Here is a 22,912-nt window from a genome sequence, read left to right on the forward strand (position 1 = left end):
CCCTATTAGAAAACGTTGGGAAAGACTGTGACCATTGGACTTCACTACCATTGTCAGAGTTAATCTGATAAAGATGAATGTCCTCCCCAAATTCTTGTATCTTTTTCAACATGTCCCTTCTTCTTACTAAAGCATTCTTCAATAAGTTAGAAAAGATTCTGTCACATTTCATGTGGGGTGGGAAACAAGCTAGAGTTTGTAAATCTATTCAATGACGGTGGTCTTTGCCTGCCCAATTTTAGACACTACTATTGGGCAGCTAACATACAAAAACTCTTACATTGGGTTCACAATGACCTCCCCGTACCGGCCCGGGTACAAATGGAAACAGCATCTAGCTGTTACTTACTATCATCAATACTCAGCTCCAGTGTTGGGCAAGTTACTTTGAAAAAGTAATTAATTATAGTTACTAGTTACTTCTTCAAAAAAGTAACTGAGTTAGTAACTGAGTTACAATATTCTAAAAGTAATTAATTACTCGAAAACTAACTAATCTGTTATTTAAAAAAAAAAAAAATTTAACCCTCCAGGGTATAATTGGCCATTTTTAACTACTTTTGATTTTCCCTCCACATTTTACCTTTAAAAACGATTTACTTTGCCTTGTTTGGTATCATTCTTTTCAACACAACCTCACGTGTCTGAATTTACAGTTACATTTTCATTTTGACATACTGTATTAACCCAATTGATCTAAAATCACACAAACAACATAAAATCAGAGTAGAAAAAGTTTTATTTTTTACTGTAACAACCACAAACATGTTTAATGAATCATATTTCAGAACTTTAAATGCAAATATAACTTGTCAATTTTAAAATCCTATGCACAAGTTTTGCAAACAACAAAGTTATTTGCATCCATTTACCTTTTACCTTGATTTTTTTAAATAACCATTTCAAACTATTTACAGAACAATCAGCTGTTCTGCATTCAATAAGATGCCACACAAATTATTTGTGCCACTCCAAAACAATAATTTCTGTCCACTATAAAGGAGAACATCACAGCCTGATACCTGCAGGCCTGACAGCAGCAGGTGTATCAATCCTTTTTCTACCTGGAGACAGCAGTCGCCTCATTGTTCTGATACACGACACAAAACTATCCACAACACTACACACTACAGTAACTACACAAAACAACACATTAATTACACAGCCCAAACACGCTAAACGTCACAAATCTCTCACATCTCAAAACTCGCTCTCTCTCTTTTTCTGCTTTCTCGCTCTCTCTCTCTGTCACTCCTAAAACTTCCCAGTTTTCTTTTTTTTTTGTTTGTTTTGCTCATAAGCAGAGAGTGCTTGCTAGCGCTGTCCTTAGACAGTAAACGTGACAAAACTATTGATGAAAAAATGCTGCGTATATATTGTTTATCATGACTCTGGTTTTACGTGGCCTATAAACACAATTTAAAAACTGGTATATATCACCTTGTTGCTTTGTCTTTAAGTGGTCATGTGATTGGCTTACCACGACTACTTTATTCTTCCTGAGTGAAACAGCAGCACTCATGCCATTGTTTTGCCCCCTTAGCTCCAGGTGTTGTGCTAGACTAGCTTTCCCAAACTTTTTTTGCTGGGCCCTCCTTTGTTTTACAAGAAAAATGTTCGCGTCCCCCCATCCCCTCCCGCGCGTGCGCGCGCGCACCACACGCACGCACACATACTCCAACCACACACACCCTTATTTTGCTCCATTGCGGTTTATTTCACACCTCAAACATTTAGTAAACAATTAAGCAAATACAAGTAATCTGCAATAAATTACAGGTAGTAAGAAAATAAACTACTAATACGCAGCTGTTTCGTCCACACGTAAATGGTGTTTCGAATCACCGAAAACTGAGATTTTTTAAAACTCCTTTTTTGCGTTTTCCTGTGGACAAGGAATACAGAGTTCGTCACACAACGTCAAAGGTGAGTGCCTTTTTTCACGTCACGCTGTGCGCCACGTAATTCTTTCCATGAGATGAATTGCAGAATAGCAGATAGAGACGAAATGCTGTTAATCTGACTTTCTGCAGGTATTACACGCTTACATATACACATGGAGTTACTGTCCCTCCATTTACAAAGGCAAAGGCGTCACGGTGTGATTATTTTACCTGTATGCTTTGTGTTTCTGTGGCCGCCCTGTGCTAGCGTTTTGTTCCCCCCCCCCTGCAATGGCTCTGCGCCCCCCCTAGGCGGGCCCCACACTTTGGGAAGGTATGTGCTAGACGGTGATTGTGATTACCGTCCGCGGGAGTGCGCGTAGCTGCTTAAAGCTGTCCGGTTGTTCAGTGATGACGCGACGAATCCTACTTCCGGGTCTAAAGTAGTCTGCGTTTAATATGGCTTTTGTGTTGTTAACATGTTTAATGTTATGTATTTTCTTCTATTTAATCTCAAAAAGCTCCTAAAACAGTCAGTAATCCCTGTTGACCTCCCTCGGCTTTTATTACCGCTAATCATTTATTTAAGCTTCGTTTTTAAAACCTTAGGATGTAACTACAGCCCAGCCATGCAGCAGTATATGAATGACTAACCTCATATTGTGGATGGATTATCTCAGTTGTTCTCCTGGCTGAAGTTTGGTCCTTTTACAGCATCCTGCCATGCGATTACATTTGTTCCTGACCACCGAGAACACTCACGTTAACTTTTATCGAGTGGAAAAAAAGTTAGCTTGTTTATATTATGCTAACATAGCTGTGTCGCTAGCGGTCACGTAGCACATCATTATATACCAGCTAGCCCAACTTCAGTAACCCTACAAGCGTCACTGCTGTTTAGTTTTCTGTCTTCATTTATGCTGGAAGTGATAACAGAGCTGTACGTTTTAATTTGTTTCCAAAACCCCGCAGTCAGGACATGCTATATTGTATTTAGATAGAAGCTAGCGAGCTAACTCCCTGCTAACTTCTAACTCCGTTAAATGTCATAAATTCCGTTTTCATGGATGCCTGGATGTTAAACTCAATTGTTACACCTGGTAGAGCAGAACGCTGATCATTTTATTAAAGATGAAAGACTTTAGACAGTTTTTCAACTCTCAGTAATGCCATAGTGATCGTTTGATATATGGACCTGCAGCGGAGTTTAGGCCCAGACATGGCTAGTGACGTCAGACTGAACAACCGGGTAGTGTCCAGATTACTTACGTAGTCAGCTACTTCCGTGCAACTGATATAAGATGTGGTAAGCTGAACACAACTTCAACCGTCTGTTTGTTGAACGGACCACGTTTTCTTGTTAGTAACTGTAACGGCGTTGTAACGATAGGAATAGTAATTAGTTAGATTACTCGTTACTGAAAAAAGTAACGCTGTTATTCCCATCACTGCTCAGCTCACCACTCCCCATCTCTCCAACCCTTGTTTGGGAGAATCAAATAGCTAAGGAACGGCAACTATTGGCAACAGTTCAGAAAATACTTTGGGCTACTTGGGCCGTCTTTGCTAACACCTTTACTAAAGAATTGCAATCTTGTACCTTCAAACACTGACGCGGCCTTTAGAATTTGGAAAGATAAAGGACTTAGGACTGTTAAGGACTTGTACAGTCATGACACCTTTCTATCCTTTTCTGACCTATCATCTAAATACGACCTGCCTAATTCCAATTTTTTCGTTATCTTCAGGCTAGAGATTTTGTAAAAGAACAGTTCCCTGATTTTCCCAATCGGCCTCCAGAAAAAAATCTGGATATCATCCTGCAGACGAACCCTCATGAAAACAGACTTATATCAGCCTTGTATAAAATACTAGATACATTTGTTTCCAAATCTATTTCTCCTACTAAGCTGAGATGGGAGGAAGAGTTACAGACAACCCTGCCAGAACAGCAGTGGGATTCTGCTTTAAAATTGATTCACTCGTCCTTAATTTGTGCCCATCATGCTTTGATTCAGTGCAAGGTGGTCTATAAAGTACATTATACAAACGCAAAATTATCTAAAATCTATGGAACCATTAGTGATGCCTGTAACAGATGTGGACTATCACCTGCAAACCATGTCCACATGTTTTGGTCTTGTTCTAAACTAAGTGCATTTTGGAGGGATATTTTCGACACACTTAGTCAAGCATATGGCCAGACTGTCCCTCCTAACCAACTCTCTGCAATTTTTGGCATTCCCCCCCAATTTAAACGTATTTAGCCCCATCAAACAGGCCTTAGCCTTTACCACTCTACTAGCTCGGAGGCTTATTCTGTTGAAGTGGAAGCTTCCCCACCCCCCAACTGATGACCATTGGGTGAAGGAAGTACTCTTTAACTAACTTAAAGTTAGAAAAACTTAGATTCTCACTAAAAGGTTCTATTAGGAAATTTAACAAAACCTGGAAATCATTTCTCGTATTGGTTGACACCACTACTTTACTTCCTGAGAGTGAAGTGAACTGAGAGAGGCAACATTATAAAGTTGTTTTTTTGTTTTTGTTATGCTTGTTACTCATTTTCTTTTGTGTGTGCGGTATGTGTGTACGGGTGTGTGACTGGATGATGTGGCTTAGATATTTTTATGTGCGGCGACTGGATCTTCGCGGTGTCTTGTCTAGTGTGGACCTGGAAGAGGGAGAATTCGGGATGGGGGGGTTGGAGGGTGTGATGGACATACAATTGTTCTGAAATCAAAATTGACTTTGCTGTTGCTAACTTTGTATGTCATGGTTGAAATCAACAAAACAAAGTTGGAAAAAAAAATAAAGAAAGTGAGATAGATCTATTCTTTTTGAAAGACTGGATCGCTCCCAGGAGCTCAGTGAATTCCAGCATGATACTGTGATAAGATGCCACCTCTGCAACAAGTCCAGTCATGGAATTTCCTCACAACTGAATATTCCACACTGTTAGTAGTATTATAACAAAGTAGAAGTGATTGGGAACATCAAGCATGAAGTGGTAGGCCATCTAAAATTACAGAGTGGGGTCAGGGAATGCTGAGACACATAGTGCACAGAGGTCGCCAACTTTCCACAATCAGTCATCCAAACTTCATGTGGCCTTCCGATTAACTCAAGAACAGTGCGTAGAGAGCTTCATGGAATGGGTTTCCACAGATGAAAATCATCAAGTGCATTGCAAACTGCAGGATGTAGTGGTGTATCCCCAACAGTGTCACCAGCAAAGCACCCTTACACCATCACACCTCCTCTTCCATGCTTCACGCTGGCAACCATACGTGTAGAGACCATCCGTTCAAGCACAAAGACACGGTGGGTGGAAGCAAAGATCTCAAATTTGGACTCATCAGACCAAAGCACAGGTCTCCAAGAAGGCAAGAAATTCCACAAATAAACTCTGACAAGGCACACCTGTGAAGTGAAAACCATTTCAGGTGACAATAACATGAAGCTCATTGAGAGATGGCCAAGGGTTTGTAGCACGTTATTTATCAAATTTGTCTTTGCTACACATTTCCATATATCTTGCTTCATATATTTGATGTCTTCTGTATGTGTGTAGAAAGTTGGAAAAATAAAGAAAAACCATCAAATGAGAAGGTGTCCAAACTTTTGACTGTTAGTATGTACGTGTGTGTTTGTGTTTGGTTTTTTTTTCTTTCTCTCCTCCTCCATAAGAAAAAAAATTCTTAACCTATGCTGACGACTAAGCGGCTGTTTTAGTCTCTAAATTTGCTGTTATTTTAAGGAATAATTCAACAACAACAAAAATGTTTTAAAAAATCTATTAGAATAGTTAAAACTTTCATGCAGCAGGTTGTAGTTGCTTATAAAACTGGTTGACCACTGCTCTCTGTTCAAAGATGACAAAATCAACTTATCAGCATCTCTGAAGTAGTTTTCTGAAGGTCTTCAAAGTTTTTGGGGGGTTTTGTCTGCTTTTTCACTCATATGCAGTCCAGTCCTTTTACCTCACCACTTTAATAATAATGGTAACAATAATAATCATAACTTTGGTTTGTATAGCACTTTTTAAAAACACACAGTAACAAAGTGATTGACAGTTTGAATAAAACCACACATTAACAATAAATATAGACGTTACGTTTATGTATAGAATACAGAAAGTCAAACATTTATTCATGCATTAGGTCGAACTCAGGCCACAAGTAATTAGACAATGTTGCTTCTTTGTCTTATCTGTGCCAAATTACACAAGAACTTGGCTCTGTGACCTCAGTAAATTCTTTTCTGATGACTGTATTGGCTCAGTCACCAGTTTCAACTCATTTTGCATGAATGGGGAGTGCGAGTCAGAATTTCGGAGTATCCAGGACAGTCACAGACTAATGACTTTTCAGTCAAGCCATCTATATCATAAGCCATGGAAAAACAGATTTTCAGAAATAATTACTTTACATGTTTACACATCTACAACTTACAGCACACAATCTCATGTCTGCTTTGCTCACAGGAAACTACATGCCAATTTTTGAAATGTATTAATAATCAAACTCACTCAAATGCCAAAATAAAAATACCCAGGGGTGTACAACTCATGATTTCTGCTCATTAAGTTCCCTTTTCATAAAAATCAGATTTATGTGTATCTTCTTACCCAAAGAATGCGGTCTGAGTCATTTTAACAGTACAACTTTTTAAAGACAGTGTGCTAAACTGGGCTATAAATACCAGAGAATGAAGCTTTGAGCCACGAGCCAAACATGAAATAAATAATCATGCAGATGCATTTGTACACACTGTAAGTTTTAAGTTACTATTGCACACACTTTGTCTGTGAAAACACTGTTTATGCATGCAGTTAGTGTATGCACAGTTAACTTGTTGGGTTGTGTCTTGAAGATGGTGTGTGCAGTGATGCAGTACTCTTCTACTGTTTCTATAGTTGAAGCCCTGTTTAAGTCATTATTGGTATGATTATGATGTGTGCGGTTTTCATGTAAAGAAATTCAGGCATTCTTTTTAAATACAACCTCAATTTCAGAGAAGCTGGGATATCTGTATTTATAAATGACACACTAAGGAGTAATTATAATACGCTAATGATATGATAATTAGCTAATACCTTACCTTACTAATGCTTAATAGTGTGACATTATTATGAAGTGCTACCTAGTCCAATAAGGCCTTTAGAGGAGGTATTTAAGTTTAAAAAAAAATGAGTGGGCCAAGAATGGACCCCTGAAGGACTCCACCTGAGAGTGCAGTATGTCAGGATGATGTGTCTCCCAGCTTAATTGTAAAGTGTCTATTGATTAAATAAGATTTAAATGGATATGAGCTACAACATCAAAGCAGTACTGATGTCTAAAAGGACTAAAACTGAAAAAAGTCCGTAAAAGGTTTATTTGATTGGATGATTTAAGTCTTAAGAAACAAGACATGTTGGCAATTTAACAATTTATTTATTTAACAATCAGGGTAGCATGTGGAACAACCATACACAGACACAGACAGCCAGACCCCTTTCCTCATGCTGGTCAACAGCTCGGTCACACACTGCTGTGGGATGATATCCCATTCTTCCACCAGTATTTATTGCAAGTCAGCTTCTATTCTCTCCACTCCCAAATTCTGGCGATAGTCTCTCAGATTGTGGTAATATGGGTTTACCACTGGTTGCAGAATCTTATCTTGATATCTCTGTATCAAGATTGCCTCCAATAATTTTCCAGTAGAGGAGATCAAAAGCTGCTACCTTATCGGGGGAGCAACCAGCATAGTGTTTTTTGCATCTTCCTCACACTTTGACCATACAATCCAGCTGCCGTAGGCAGAATCTGGACTCATCACTGAACGTAATGTTCCTCTACTTGTTTAGGTTCTACTGCACATGTTGCAAGACCAATGCAAACAGGCCTGAGGATGAAGAGCAGTCATGACAGGCCTCCTGGCAGCCCTTTGAGAATGGCGATTGGCTGTGTGCAGTTCAGTCCAAATAATGCAGCAACTTGGTTTCTTCAACTTCAAGTTGCCCCATGGCACAGGCCCTATCCAGATCAGTCAAACGTGGCATGCTTGAAGCTACTTTACTTTATTGATTTATATAGCACTCTTCACAGGATAAAAACCACAAAGTGCTTCACAATAATATAAAACAGATAAACATAAAACAGTACAATTAAACACGCAGCACACATCTAATTAAAAGCTAGTCTAAATAAATTAGTCTTAAGATGATGTTTAAAAGAATAAATACAACCCAAGCAACGTAAGCAGATGCCAACTGAGTGATGTAGCACATATTCAGATCTGCTGCTCAACCCACAAATATAGTTATTTACAAATAAATAAACTCCTTACATCTGGAACCATTTAAGGGGAAATAAACAGGCTTTCCAAAAATATGGAATTTATTGCCAAGAACCATTGTTACAACTAAGAAATAATCAACTAAACAAATGTACTTTTTTTTTTAAATTTGATGGCAGCAACGTGTCCCAAAAAAGTTGACAAAGGGGCAATAAGGGCCTGAAAAGTAAGTGGTTCTTTTTATTTTGGTTTATTTTACAAATAATTAGGTTAGTTGACAACAGTTTAGTAATATAAAACAGGCATCTTAGAGATTCAGAGCTTCTTAGTCAATTGCAAAAGGTTTAAATAGCTCATCACCACACAACATAATTTCCTCACAAGATTCAGAGAATCTGGAGAATTCTCTTTGTGCAAAATCAATATTGGATGGCTGTGATCTTCAGACAGCACTGCATTTAAACAAATCATGATTGTGTCATGGAAATCACTGCATTGGCTCAAGAACACTTTAAGAAATCACTGACTGAACACAGTTCACCGTGCTTCAACGTGCCATCCACAAACTGTATTTTAAAGCCATATGATGCAATGAAAAAGCCATGTGTGAGCATAATCCAGAAATGCTTCTGTCTTCTGTGAGGCAACATTTTATGTTTGTTTGTTTGTTTGTTTGTTTTAATAACTGAAGCATTAAAGTGGAGAACTGTTCTGTTGGGAGACAAATTGAAATGTGAAATGTTTTGACAAAAATGGGCAAAAATTGCCTCTGGACCATCCAGCCTGTTATCAACACTCAGTTCAAAAGCCTGCATCTCTTTTGGTTCCTATAGAATTAGCAGCTTGCACATCTGGAAAGGCAGCTTAAATGCTGAAGGGTATATAGAGTTTTGAGAGCAATATATGCTCCCATGCAGAGGACATTTTTTTAGCAAGGCTTCACAGTAGAAGAATCTGGGTGCTGTACTGGTCTGACTGCAGTCCAGACCTTTCACCAACTTTGGCACATCATGAAAGTAAAAGCTACAACAAAGAAGACCCAGGACTGCTGAGCAGCTAAAATCCTCTATCAGAAAAGAACAAGACAACATTCCTCTCCCAAAAGTCCAGCAGCTGGTTTCCTCTGTTCCCAGATGTTTACAGACTGTTGTCACCGCAGTGTAAACATGGCCCAGTCCCAAGTTTTTTCAGATGTGTTGCTACCATCAGATGCAAAATGACCATTTTGTCTTAGAATTGTACATGTTCTCAGTTTAAAAATGTTTTGTGTTTTCTATGTTCTATTGTGAATAAGATATGGATTTATGAAGTTTTCAAATCATTGCATTCTGTTTACATTTTACACAGCCTTCCAGCTTGTCTGAAACTGGGGTAGTTAAAGAGAATGACTGAGTTTCTTTAAATGAAATAGCAAACATCACAATCATACTAATGATCACATAAATAGGACTTTCAATATAGGGACAGTTTTACACCTTCCACTATAAAGTAGAAGAGTACTCAATCACTGCACACTCCACCCTCAAGACTATTTGACACAAACCAACAAGTTAACTGTGCATATGTTGCAACTGTGTTTAACAGTGTTTTTGACTGACAAAGTATGTGCAGACGCAAGTGTGTCCGGGAAAAGTGAGGTAACAAGTGAAAATGTTTGAATGAGTCTCACAGGCCTGAATATGCACTTGAAGCCATTTATAATCCTAAACTTTTTTGATCTGCTGCTCACCACAAACAAGCATAAGTAGAAATGTTGGACTTTTAACTGTATCTACACAAGTTTCACAGCTTTTCATTATGTTTTCTACAGTCATTGCTTCAAACATAAAGAGGAAGTTCTCTGCACTCTCTCAGAAATCTGCTCATGCAACTGGATCTCAACACTGGCATCTGTTTCCTTACCTGACACACGCGGTTTGAAGACAGACAAGTAGTGTTGCAAGAACTGCACAGATAAAGAAATAACTGTATTTGGCTACTGAACAGTATTGTGATGTGAATAAGGGCGCTGGTAGAGGTATTCCCTCAACCCCACTCTTGTTATTTCTCATGCATACTCCACCAGTAAGTATTAGAAATATAAAGTCTGCTCTGTATTGCTGTGTGACAGGTGGACAAATTCAAGCTTAAATAGATAAAAAAATAAAAATAAATAGACTGACTGTAGTGTGCATGGTAACTTGAATCTATGAGTTAGGCCTGGCTCTAACCTGTGACAGCTGGAACAGGCTATGACTATCCTCCAAGCCTAAACTGTACAAAAAAAAAAAGGTAAGAAAATTAATAGAAATAAGTTTGTATAGTTCATAAAGCAGGGATGTAAAACTCATTTTACACTGTGCCACATCCAGCTCACTTTGATCTTATATGGGCAGGATTGGTGAAATTCCTATTTCTGTCAGTGTAAAATAGTTTAACTACATAATTAATCTCTGCAACATTTTAACATAAAACAAAGAAGCACCATTTTAACGGTATTTTTCGTTTTTTCTACATTACAAAGAAATTAAATGAAACAAGTCTGTCATGTCAGCACGAATGGGCTTAAATTGTAAATAAAGTAAATGTGTAAAATTACAGAAATCTATAATTGATTACTTCAGTGCAATGTGAATTGCCATCGGGCAGAACACGAGGGAAAACAGTAAAATGTTTCAAATGTTTCCAAAGCCATTCAGTGGGCTGGATTGGATCCTGGCTGATTCTAGCCCCCGGGCCGTATGTTTGACACCCCTGCAAATAGATGACATTTTAAGTTGTCTAAACATTTTCACTTAATAACTAGAAATGTGAACTTATTTTCCCATTATGACTTACCCATAAGTCATAATTTTGGGGAAGTTTTTTCGGTGGCGGAAACAATTGTTAGCTTAAACTGTTGGAACAGGAAAGGAAAGCACTGTAACGCCTGCCAGACGACACGGAGGGTAACTATCTTGACGTTTTTGTAATCTTTGCTGTCACATAACAAGCTTCGTGCGCTTCAGTGGCGTGTCTAGAAAATTTTTGTTGGGGGGGCCAGGTAGGGGCACAGATTTGGAGAAGGGTGGCAGATTTAATTGGCAGATAATGTTTTAAAAAAAAATTCTACCAACCCTTAACCATAATTCAATAATCCTATAAACCTAATAACCAAATGCACTTTTAACTCTTATTAGAATGAGATTTTAACCACTACGGTGCAAAGTTTTTAGATACTGCGTTGATAAAGTACAAGAGATACAATCAGTGCTTTGTCAGTGTTTACTCAGCAGTCAAGGACAACAATATTTGCATAGTATTTTTACTGACATATAGTGCACATATGTTTTGGGCAAAAACATTTTTGAAAATTAAAATACGAACATTTGTAACAAACAATTGACAAATTAGCCAATGCCAATGCAAAACTTTATCTGCCTGTTAAAAAAAGAAGATAATCTTCTCACAAACTGGTGTTTGATTTTGAAACAGGAAAAAAGTGGGGAAACAACTGAAAAGACTAACATTTGAATGAAACCTGAAAGCAAGTAAATACTTTCTATGCTGCCTTATCGTAAATTTTGGTAATATTGATAAAGAACAACACTGGCTGATGATAAAATACAGTCAGCTGGCATGGTGACACTGCCAGTATTAACCTGCAGGGCTGGACTGGGACAAAAAAATTGGGCATTTTTACTACAGACCGACCCACCAGGTAGTAAAGCCATAAAGACTTTGACTGAAAACAAACCCTGTTGTGACAGTGATGTACAGTCTTGTTGGTATATGTATGATTTCTATACATTTTACGTCAGATAAAAACTTTGGTTGTAAGATTTAGATAATTATTTAATAAAAACTAGGTATTTTAAATGAGAATAAGAAAGAAAAGTATTTCTTTGTGCCCACCTTTCCCTGTTAATGCCCTACCTGGCCCCCTGGCAAAACTTTGCTAGACCCGCCCCTGCACAGTTACCAGCTGTCTGCTACATAAAAAAGGATCCTGGTGTTATTTGTCTCTCAGAAACAGTTCATAACTTCCCTTCAACTCATTCATGTCACCTAAAAGGTAAACCTGTTTCTCCATCACCTGTTCAGCTCTGATGGTTCAGTAAGGACATCTCCTGGTTTCATCTTCATGTTTCCCTCTCACCACATATCTAAAGAGACATCATGACCAGCAGCTTTACAGCTGTGGCTCCAGCAAACATCAGCTGATACTAGAAATTAATATTAAATACATTCTAACAACAGCCGATCAAGCTTAAACGTGCTGCTGTTGTTTAGCGCAACATCTGCTGGTTTCCTCTTTCTGGCGCAAAGTGGGCGATAAACAAGAGAGAAAAGCCGATCAGCTGATCATTGATCAGTTTCATGATTGAAGTAGCAACAGGAGAGGGAGGGGGAGAGAATGAGAGAAGAGGCAGCTGTGCAGCGTAAAGACAGAATAAATCCAGCTTTGTGTCTTTTTCCATTCTAGCTAAAGTCCGGGACAAACTGCGTCTCTTCTCAGCTCAATACGAAACGTGTAATATTTTCTCTGAATGAGGGACCATTCCATTTTTTTAAGGAGCCGTTGGCAACTCTACTAACCTTATGAATAAAATAAAGTTCACTATCAGTAACATCATAGCACCCACCCAGCTGTATAAAAACTCCGTCAAACTGGCTAGAACGCAGTATGAGTTATTGCAACTGACAGTAAAAAGTCAGCAACATGAAAATAAACTCCACCTAAACTTGGTTTATATCTGACCCAGATAGACTGCAGGTCATAACTTCTGAAGTTCAGTTCACCTGACACTCGGACTGGTGGCTGCTTCGGGTCTCTCCTCCTGCCTCCCCTTCCCTCATCCACCTGTTGCCTCTGTGGAAGCCCCGTCATAGCCACCACCAAACAACGGAGTTATTTCTACACATCGACCTGCATCTGGCCAATCCACCACCTCTCATTGTTCATGCCATTACAAAAAAAAATAAAAAATAAGTCACTGGGGATATGCCCGGTATGCCCGATGGCCAGTCCAGCTATGTTAACCTGCAACCAAATCTGCAGCTCCATACAGCAATGTTACGACTTAGATTATATCTTATAACTCATAACTCTTATGTTAGCTGCCCTCAGTAGCATACTGTCTGAAATATTCCACAGCTGCAATAATTCTTTAAGTGTTATTTTTTTCCTTGGTATTCTAATTTCACCGAAGTTTACTAAACTCAACAAACTTGATATTACTTACCGGGACATTTATTCTGTCCTCATTTTCTTTCACCGAAAAATTGTTTCCTGCAGTGCCGTCTTTCGCGCTTGGCTCTCCTACCTTTGCTAACGTGATGCGCATAGCGCAGAAGCGATGCTGCATTCACTTACACTCGGATATCTGAGCGTCACCGTGAAAACATAATCGGACATTTGATATTTGATTGAATTTTATTGTTTTGCCTTTGGGGTGGCACCTGGGGTGGCCAGTCTGGTTTGGGGGGTGGCCTGTGCCCCCCCAGGCCACCCCGCTGGACACGCCATTGGTGCGCTTCCTCTGCAAAAAGGACACGAGACAACAAACAAAGCAGTGAGCGAATACGTTTTTCGCGTTTTTTTTAACATTTGTGTCACCGAGGTCTTGTGCAACACATTTATTTAGCTAACAACCGGTTTTTTCGACCGTTAAGTAACTCCTGATGTTATCCTCGTGACCAATCGTTGGTAACCACGCTCCGACGTGACATTGTTTGGCTCAGTAGCGCAAGTAGCACTCGTTATCCAGGGAGTGTCAGGGGAGTGTTTCTGACTGCTCCGATAAGGTGGCCCTGCCCACTCAACAAACAATATCACAGCACAACAGTGTGCTTAAAGATTTGGCTGTAAGTTTGTAGGTTCAGTCCTCGATACGACATTCATACTGTACGCTGCTGTTAACTGAGTGAGGTAAGAAGTTAAGCTATGTCTGCTAGTGACCTGACATCAATATTAGCTTTAATGCAACTTTGCGCCGCCAAACCTTGACCTAGAGTCACTGAAGTGCGGCGTGACTTCAGAAAGTCAGCGCACGTAATGTTTGGGAGCATGAACACGTAAAAGAAAAATTAATTAGCGTTAACTTAGCATGTTTCACTGCTGAGCTAGAACAACAGCAAACGTGCTCAAATTTATTGTAAAAGTATAGTTTTTGTAACGTTGCTGTAAAAAAGAAAATGAAAGCGACATTAGACTCATGCGGGTATTGTTCTTTTCCTGCTTATTAAAATAAAAAGGGTTTGGGATTATGTTAAGGGAAAGGAATACGTTTACTTGTATATTTAAGCTTGAGTACATACATTTTTAATTCTTAAATGATGGTTAAAAATAGCAGTAAAGGTAACACAGACTATTAACCTTAACTGTATCAAGGTAAATCTTGTTTACATATATCCCCTGTTATTTCTGGCCAGCAAGTACTCTGTAACAGTGCACAAACTGTTTGAGCCATTTCCATGCATTGATAACTGATTAAAAACTGGAATGCTACTTAAAAAAACAAACAAACCCACAGCTTGTATTTCTGAGGCTAATGAGTGCAAAGAGGCCAATCAGTGTGAATATGGAGTATGTTTGGTTAACTCTCTGGGGTGTAATTAAGCTGAAATGGTTCAACCTTGTAATGTTAGCTGATAGTTGCTTTGGCTAAGGATTTAAAGTGGTCTTTACAGGAGTGATATTTTGATTTAACGTCGGTTGTGTAATGATGTATTGAGCATGCCTTTAATGTGTTTTAGCCATTCTGGTTGGTTATGAAGTATAAGCTTTTATTTATGTGGTGTGAGTTTTTATTATTGTGCTGAACTGTAACAGGGCTGGCCATTTGGTCTGCACAAATTGAATGATGCCATGCTTCTGTTAGTTGTTAAATGTAATTTTTAACAGAGAAATTGACATATGCCCGATGCCTGCCTTGAAATGTAAAAAAAATGGTTTAAAAAGAAGTCTAAAACTAAACTGATTGGGGATGTCCGCATAGCAAAATCCTCACGTTTTCTGTTACTGCGAATTCTGTTTAGTCAGTCATGGGACAGCAGACGCATTAGGCAGAAAAATTTGCTACTTATACCTATGAATATCCACCCTTAGTGGAAGTTAAACGGCTGTCTTTTTCTTATCTCAGAAAATGTGGCTGCAAATAGCTGGGTTCACTGCCCTGCCACACCTGGGAGGGCTCTACGGTGGTTACCTCACACGCAAAGAGGTAGATACCTGGTACCCAACCCTGAAGAAACCATCATGGCGCCCACCAAACAAAGCATTCCCCGTAGTGTGGACGTGTCTGTACACAGGCATGGGGTAAGCACATTGTGACTGATTTCTGCATTATCTGTGAAGCAGCCTCCTTATCTTAATGATCTCGTGTGAATTGTTTTTGTCGTTCACTTCCAGCTATGGTTCATACCTGGTGTGGAAGGAGCTTGGAGGTTTCACTGACGATGCACTAGTTCCACTCGGGCTTTATGGGACACAGCTAGCTCTGAATTGGGCCTGGACTCCCATTTTCTTTGGTGCACACAAGCTGAAATGGGTAAATTTAACTTAAAACTGTACTTTTTTTTTTTTTTTTTTTTTTTTTGGACACCAATAATTAGGGGTGTGGTAAGTGTGGCAGCATAGTTGTATACATCGCTGTCACTGACATGCCCTCTTTCTGTTCTTTTTAGTCCCTCGTTGAGATTGTGCTTCTCACGGGGACTGTCGGAGCCACCATGATGTCCTGGTATCCCATCAGCCGCACCGCCACGATGCTCTTGGCACCCTATCTGGGCTGGCTGTGCCTTGCAACCAGCCTCAACTACTGCATATGGAGAGACAACCCAGAGGAAAAAGAAGAGTAGGGATCATGACTGTGTGTTTTGAGGAACATACTTACATTCTGAATCACGTACACAATGTTATTAAAAAAAAAATAATACTAATAAAAAAACCGGTCAGTCTCACTTTTGACTTTACCAGCTGCTTTATGATCTTGTTGGCTGGTCACAGACTTACTAATACTTGCGTATATGTTGCCCAAAATAAAAAGAAGAAAAATAAATAAAGACGACATTTCTAAATAGTGGTATCCTCTTTAACATCTGCAGTACTTTAGATCTGAGCAGGCATTATTTTATCTGCTTAGATACTGTATAACAGCCTGCTTCTAATACATTTACTTTGTTCCTTTAAAAAAAAAAAAATCCCTTAAGAATTTTAGAAATGTCATTACTAATAGGAAAAACTGTAATATGAACAGAATATGTGATTACATTGAAATTAGTTAAGTCACCCCATCACGTGGAGTTTTGGTTGTTCAGTTTAAAACTGAAAGTTTTTGCCTTTTTTTTTTTTTCTTAAATAAGAAAACTGTGTAAACTAGTCCATGAAACATTTTTGCTTTGCAAGTAAATAATTTGAATTAATGGTCAGGTGCATTTCTCAAACAGACACAAGCTTAACTGATTAAATCCTGCCTGGTAAGCCAACTCACGGCCGTGATGTAGACCAAAATGTTTTTCAACATTGTTTCTATAGACTTGTTTAAATGTAAAATTTCTTATATGTAAAAAATTCAAGTCTGACCAAATAGAAAAACTCCAGGAAATTGAGTTCTGTAATCTGTTAAGACTGTAAAATAACACTGGTGTTACAAACTGATGACTGTGGGTTATTTCCACCACACAGCCAGTGAAGGCTTATAAAAATATTTAGTTCGATTCAACAACATCCAACCAGCGAATATTCACAAAACTTGCAGCAGCTGACCTACAACAGCAGAAGACCACATTGCTTGCTGCTTCTGTCAACTAAGAACAGCAAACTGAGGCTACAGTTCACTAAAACTGAACAAGACTGGAAAAATGTTGCCTCTCTGATAGGCCTCAATTTCTGCTGCAATATTCAGATGATGGTCAGACTTTGGTGTGAATGGCATGAAAGCATGTCTCCATCCTGCCTTGTATCAACAGTTCAGGCTGGTCTCAGGAGGATGATGTATCTCATCGCAAATGAAAATCATCTCAAACTGGATTCTTGGATATGGAAGTGAGTTCACTGAACTCAAATGGCCTCCATAGTCACCAGATCTCAGTCTAATATGGCATCTTTGGGATGTGATGGAACAGGAGACTCAAAGATGTGCAGTCAACAAATTTGTGATGCTTTCATGTCAATATGGACCAAAATATATCCAAAAATATTTCTAAAGCTAAAATTTATATATATATATATATATATATATATATATATATATATATATATGAAAAATGAGTCCAAAATGGTAACAATAAGATTTATTTCTATACATATAGGAAAAGAAGATTGGGAGAAAAAGTTATTTTTCTGCAGGTTTCTCTGGGACGTCTTCTGGTGATTTCGAAGAGAATCTCTGCATTAGCGACTTCCACAGACCCTTTTTTTCCTCGTCCGTATTTTGCATAGTTCCTGTAAAATTTAAAAGTCGGGTCTAAGTTACAGCAAGTTCCCGGGGCCTCATAACAACATTATGTTTATTAAATAACCGAGAATTGACAGCACATGCGAGTCCATACCTGACAAAAGCAATCTACACTCTTCCACTGTGACTCCAGTGAAGCTCGTGTCTCTCACACGAGGAAACTGAAGAGAGAAAGAAAAAATTCTTGTAGCCTTCGACAAGTTTTCACACAGAAATTTCTTTCCAAATGAAAAAAGTCAAATATTATATACAAGTTCATTTATGTACTCAAATAATTTGGAGTGTGCACAGTATTTGAAGAAGTCAGCTTCCATTTTCTGCATTTCACATGCACAAGGAAAATATCCCCTTACAGCAATGTGACAAATTAATAGTCTTCCTACTAAAATCTTTTTTTATATTAAGTAAAACTTCCCTATTTACAGTTGAGTAATTCAGAGGAGCAAAACAGACATCTGCTGATCTCTGGATCTTTATGGTTCAAATTTAAAGCTTAACAATTTTTAACCATTAACCTCGTGTGTTTGTTTAGACCTTTGTACTAACTGTAAACACACTTTATCTCCACACAGGTAAAAAAAAAAAAAAAAGTAACTACACCTTTGCAATCTTAAAGAATGGAGAAGTCATTCGCTAGGTGACAGACCTCAGGTTAACGACAGCAGTGGAGGGCAATGTGTTTTTTGTATGATGATATAATGAAGTTGAAATGCACCTCACATATGCGCATGTGTACTTACCCGCTGTCTGTATATGTTGCCGTTAATCTGTGCCAGACTTTCGTACATCTGATCACATTTCTCAGGATCTGAGATCTAATGGGGAAACATTGAAGTGGTTAAGATTTGATTTTACTCACTTAACATGTTTTAACCCTTGTGTGGTGTTCGTATTTTTGTTACTCAGCCAGTGTTCATGGGTCTGGTGGACCCGCTAGAGTTTTGGCTTTCCAAATTAACACTATCAAACAATTTTATGTTAAATTACTCAACAGATGTTTACTTCATCCCAATTACAAGACATATGAACAGCAAACATGGTTAATTTTTTCCCTTTACCTTTGTTAGATCATATTTATGAATTAATGTGCTTCTCGTTTTTCTTTTATATAAAATGTTATAAATAAATCAGTTATAATCAAGTGGAGTGAGTGGAAAGACAACACATTTACACGTGAAAAAAATAATTAATTGTTTAATTTTTCTTTTGAAAAAAACTGAACACGGGTCTCACAGACCCGAACACCATACAAGGGTTAAATGGAAAAAAATAATCTTCTCATTATTTTAATTGTTAACTTTAAAATTCCAAACAGGTCATTTTGGTTTCCGTGAAAAAGACACGAGGATGTGCGATGCACTGCCATGCTATGTGCACTTGTGCTCTACTATGCCATCATAAAAATAAATAATCACTATGCCACCGTATCTCTGGTGTCTGTGGGTTACATTTTTTAAATCTGATTCTTACTGGTCAGATAACACACAGTACAGAATCAATAGGCAAAATAATGCTTGTACTGTGTTTAAGAGATGGCAGGTGAAATTCAACTAGAGCCAGGGTAAAACGTCAGTGTAATGCCAATTTGTACCACAAGATGGGGCAGCGAGTCAGTGTAACCTTTATTTATAAACTAGTGTTTTATTGGCACCTCAGATTCTGCTGGCATCAAACACCTATGATTATCAAAAACCATCTTTTTCCATTCCTTTTCGTTACTACTTATCCAGTTCAGAGTTGGTAGTGGGCTGGAGCCTATCCCAGCTGTTTTGGCAAGATATTTTTTACATGTTATGGTTTACAGTGCTCAAATGGTTGGCTTCTCAGAAACTTCATGTTTTAGAAACAGATTAAAGGCTGTTTACTTGGTTGCAAACGCTGATAGTTATTTTATTTTCAAGATTTATTAAAAAAGCGCATCAAAGCTGGGTCGTTCCATCTCAAATCATTGTGGATCTTCTGTTCGACCATCACTCATTTACCCCAAATATTTTTACGGCTTGAAGTCTCGGCCATTTATGACTGCTGTGAAATTTTAGCTTTATACATCAAATACCTTTCAAGATATATTTGTGAAAGGTGTTCCACTGACCCCATTCCAGCAAGTTTATATATCTGTTGATATATGAAGCTAAAATTTCACAGCAATGATTATAAATGTCCAAATTGTAAATCAGAGGCGGATGAGTAGAAAAATTTCTAAACATTGGATGATTTCAGATGGACCCAGCTGCAAAAACCAGCGGTGGACTGATGGACATTAGTGCCTCAAACATCTCAATACTAGTCTTGAAGTTCGCAGAAATCTGCTTTGGATTAGGTTGTCAGCTGCTTGCTCTTCTAACTAAGCTGTCCTCTTAGCTTCTTTCGGTTGTTTACAGCAGACAGGAGTCCGTGTGTTGCTACCAGCTAAAATTCATTACCTGAGTATTTTCACCCTCTCGGAAGGCAGAGGCGACTCTCTGCCGCAGAAAGGTCCCCAAGTCGCGGCCTTTCTTGGTCTCGTCTCTGGGCCATTCCTCACACAGCTTCAGAAACCGACGGTACCTGGTCGCCGACATCTTTGGTCATGTAACAGCACGTCCTGAGTGGAGCGAGGAGGACGTATGTTTGGGTTTGAGCTTTATCGCACGCCGTAGTTGTGTAACATCTAAAAACCTTCCCCCTTGACTCTTCGCCCTCGTTGCCGTTGTCTTTTTCTACCCCCAGCACACACGTTAGCAACATGAGTGGGGCAAACGCTAAAAAGGGCTCTTCCTCCGGTGTGGTGGAGTGGATCAGCTCGGCCTGTCGGTTTGCAACAGATAGAAACGACTTCAGAAGGTAAGACAGAGCAGACAGCAGTGATAGTAAGAGGGTTTTTGGGGCGGTTAGCTGTGTTGCTAGCGTTAGCACTGGTGTGCCAGTGAAGGAATCTGTCCTTGTCCTCTCACTCACTAGGCTACACTATAAGTACAGAAACAGACAATAAAATTACAATTATGATCATCAGTTTAATGGAGTTGTATGATAATATTACCAGCGTAATAGTTGTTTTTAGTTTGTTTATCAATGAACAGAAGAAATGGGCTAATCTCATCGATTAACCACTTTGTCAAACTTTAGGGAGAGTCTAGTCTCTACTCTAAAGGCCCTCAGGAAGCTTAATGTATACAGTATGACGGGTAGCTAGTTAATCAATGTTTAATGGCCAATATGTTCAGACAGTTGGATCCCAGCAGCACATTGTAAGCTATGTAGGATTACCTGGACACCAGAATTCTCAACAACTGTGTACCAAATATGCCAAAATACTGGCTCCCCAAGGATTAAGGTAAATGTCACGCACCGGATATACTAGGTATGATGTTAAGCCTATAAGATATATTTATATATTCATATATTTATTTAAAAAAAATAGCCAGCCTCTGTAGCTGTGGGGTAGACCCAAGACATGCTGGAGAGGTTATATTGCTCAGCTGACCTGGGAAAGCCTTGGCATCTCACCCGGAGCAGGTGGCTGGGAAGGGAGCTCTGAGGGAAGGCTGAGCTTCTCTGCTTAGGCTGTTCTCTCCAGGACCTAGCTCTGGATAAAGAGAAGAATATAAATTAATAGATGGGTGAGGTTATAGATACCTGTTGTCTTATAAATTTATGTTTGATCAGTTTCCCCGCACAGCACAACCTGTAGCCACAGGTTGAACAGGGTATTGTTGCTGTTGATGGCATCACTGATTGTTTAAACCTTTTTTCTTTTCTTTTTTAAGGAATCTTCTGGTGAATTTGGGCTTGTTTGCAGCTGGTGTTTGGGTTGCAAGAAATCTCTCCGATTTTGACCTGATGTCTCCTCAGCCAGTGACATAGCGTGACCCAAATACATCACAACCAGGATGATGGTGAGGTCATCTTCTTTACTAGAGCTGGAGAGAGGTGTGATCTGTTTGCACACCTCTAATGAACAAAAGCAGAATTTATCACGGAATAACTGCTGTTTTTCTACAGATTATTCTGACTGACACGTTTCTTCTCCTTTAGGCATCTTGGACCAACAAAGAAGAAACAGTGGACACAAATAAACTCATGAAACAGTTTTTATGACGTGTTTTAGTTTGAAAACTTTTGTCTTGTTTACTTGTGTTAGATCCATTGACCTTTTGACCATTTGTTAGTTTTTTTAAACCTTTCTTGTAAGTGTAGATTACCTTTAAAAAAAACATTTAATTTTTGTGCTTGATTCCCAGCTAAGCAGTTACTTTAAATAGAAATATCTCTAGTCCTGCTGCTTGACTCCTCAGTCTCGTGTGACGTGATTTTTATGCAGTCATGTCTGTTTCAGAGCTCTTTGTTGCTGCTGCTCGTAAATATCTGTCTGCTGGTAGAAAGTCCCTCTCTGCTCCTCAGAGTCTGGACCTGGCTTCACAGGTGTCAGCTGTAGATTTGGGGTTGAAGCCTGCTGTTCTGTACGATATTAATGGTGCCTGTGCAGAGCAAGTGAAGCACTATCTGAGCTCTTTACAGTCTCTCCAGCTTGTGTCTAAATCGCTTCTCACGCTGGATTTAAATGGAAATGGTCTCATTGTTAATCCGGTCACAGTCAAGTCAAATCTAGAGCAGGTTCTTCATGACGGGAGCAGCGTCGCTGTGATTGATGTCTGCCACTCACAGGAAACTCCCACCGTCGCTGACCCACTGAGGGGAGACCTGAAGCGCATGATACAAGATTTACTACTTCTACTGGGAGGGGTGCAGCAGCTTGAAGGGGTTGAGAGGCTTCTCAGTGGCGGAGAGAAATGTGAGGAGTGGAACCTGTGCACTGTGTTTGGGCTCTTACTGGGTTACCCCGTCACTTACTGGTTTGATCACACTAAGAGTTTCGACAACTGTCTGTCCATGACTCCCCTCACGGTGCTTACGGCTTCAGCAACATGGCAGCCGGATACTGCAGCTCACAGATGTTGTCTGTATTCCTTCAGTGTCCCGGCTGCTCTCCAAGAGGAGATAAAGTCTGACCTGGAAACCTGGAAGCTCCGTCTGCAGCAGAGATTTGAGCAGCAAAACCTCCTAAAAGATCTCACGATTAATCAATCTATAGTCACACTGCCCTCAGTTTGTCTGTGAACATGATGTAAGTTTGTCTTTAAAGCAAATGCTGTGGATTATTTATGACCGTAATAAACACTGTCAAAACAGCTGTTGGGTCATTGATGTGGGCGACAGGTTCCACAAGATGGATCAGAGTTAACACCTGGTTTTCAGAACACGTGCATTAATGTCGTTCTTCAGCGTGTGTGTTTGTGTCCTTGTATAGATAATGCTGTTTCAAGTGTTTAAATTCATGAGGAAAAA

General features: G+C 39.2%; 4 protein-coding genes across 6 annotated transcripts; 3 read left to right on the top strand and 1 right to left on the bottom strand.

The window, feature by feature from the left end:
* The first annotated feature begins 11,030 nt into the window (after nucleotides 1-11,030).
* Nucleotides 11,031-16,788, top strand: tspo (translocator protein). 3 transcript variants are annotated; one of them, XM_085456864.1, is made up of 5 exons: nucleotides 11,130-11,144; nucleotides 13,659-13,702; nucleotides 15,272-15,447; nucleotides 15,541-15,679; nucleotides 15,816-16,788. In XM_085456864.1, the coding sequence occupies exons 3-5, from the start codon at nucleotides 15,275-15,277 to the stop codon at nucleotides 15,987-15,989; spliced, it is 486 nt and encodes a 161-aa protein (XP_085312990.1). In that variant the 5' UTR covers nucleotides 11,130-11,144; nucleotides 13,659-13,702; nucleotides 15,272-15,274; the 3' UTR covers nucleotides 15,990-16,788. The 3 variants fall into 3 exon arrangements, with proteins under 3 accessions (XP_085312991.1, XP_085312990.1, XP_085312989.1); XM_085456865.1 differs by lacking the exons at nucleotides 11,130-11,144; nucleotides 13,659-13,702 and adding an exon at nucleotides 11,031-11,095; XM_085456863.1 differs by lacking the exons at nucleotides 11,130-11,144; nucleotides 13,659-13,702 and adding an exon at nucleotides 13,742-14,058.
* A 620-nt stretch (nucleotides 16,789-17,408) lies between these two features.
* Nucleotides 17,409-20,226, bottom strand: uqcc2 (ubiquinol-cytochrome c reductase complex assembly factor 2). Its single transcript, XM_085456866.1, has 4 exons — nucleotides 20,011-20,226; nucleotides 18,328-18,402; nucleotides 17,682-17,748; nucleotides 17,409-17,574 (listed from the first exon to the last, which is right to left on the bottom strand). Exons 1-4 carry the CDS (start codon nucleotides 20,146-20,148, stop codon nucleotides 17,465-17,467), a joined length of 390 nt encoding a protein of 129 aa, XP_085312992.1. The 5' UTR covers nucleotides 20,149-20,226; the 3' UTR covers nucleotides 17,409-17,464.
* A 14-nt stretch (nucleotides 20,227-20,240) lies between these two features.
* tomm6 (translocase of outer mitochondrial membrane 6 homolog (yeast)) lies at nucleotides 20,241-21,657 on the top strand. The gene is made up of 3 exons (XM_085456867.1): nucleotides 20,241-20,410; nucleotides 21,334-21,462; nucleotides 21,602-21,657. The coding sequence occupies exons 1-2, from the start codon at nucleotides 20,313-20,315 to the stop codon at nucleotides 21,428-21,430; spliced, it is 195 nt and encodes a 64-aa protein (XP_085312993.1). The 5' UTR covers nucleotides 20,241-20,312; the 3' UTR covers nucleotides 21,431-21,462; nucleotides 21,602-21,657.
* Nucleotides 21,658-21,871: 214 nt separating this feature from the next.
* Nucleotides 21,872-22,755, top strand: lg5h1orf74 (linkage group 5 C1orf74 homolog). Its single transcript, XM_085456862.1, has one exon. It carries the CDS (start codon nucleotides 21,890-21,892, stop codon nucleotides 22,682-22,684), a length of 795 nt encoding a protein of 264 aa, XP_085312988.1. The 5' UTR covers nucleotides 21,872-21,889; the 3' UTR covers nucleotides 22,685-22,755.
* The last annotated feature ends 157 nt before the right edge of the window (nucleotides 22,756-22,912 follow it).

The sequence above is a fragment of the Copadichromis virginalis genome, linkage group LG5 (assembly GCF_057382275.1).
Source record: "Copadichromis virginalis isolate Kocher_CV1m ecotype Utaka linkage group LG5, C_Virginalis_male_GT1.1, whole genome shotgun sequence".
NCBI classification, from domain to species: Eukaryota; Metazoa; Chordata; class Actinopteri; order Cichliformes; family Cichlidae; genus Copadichromis; species Copadichromis virginalis.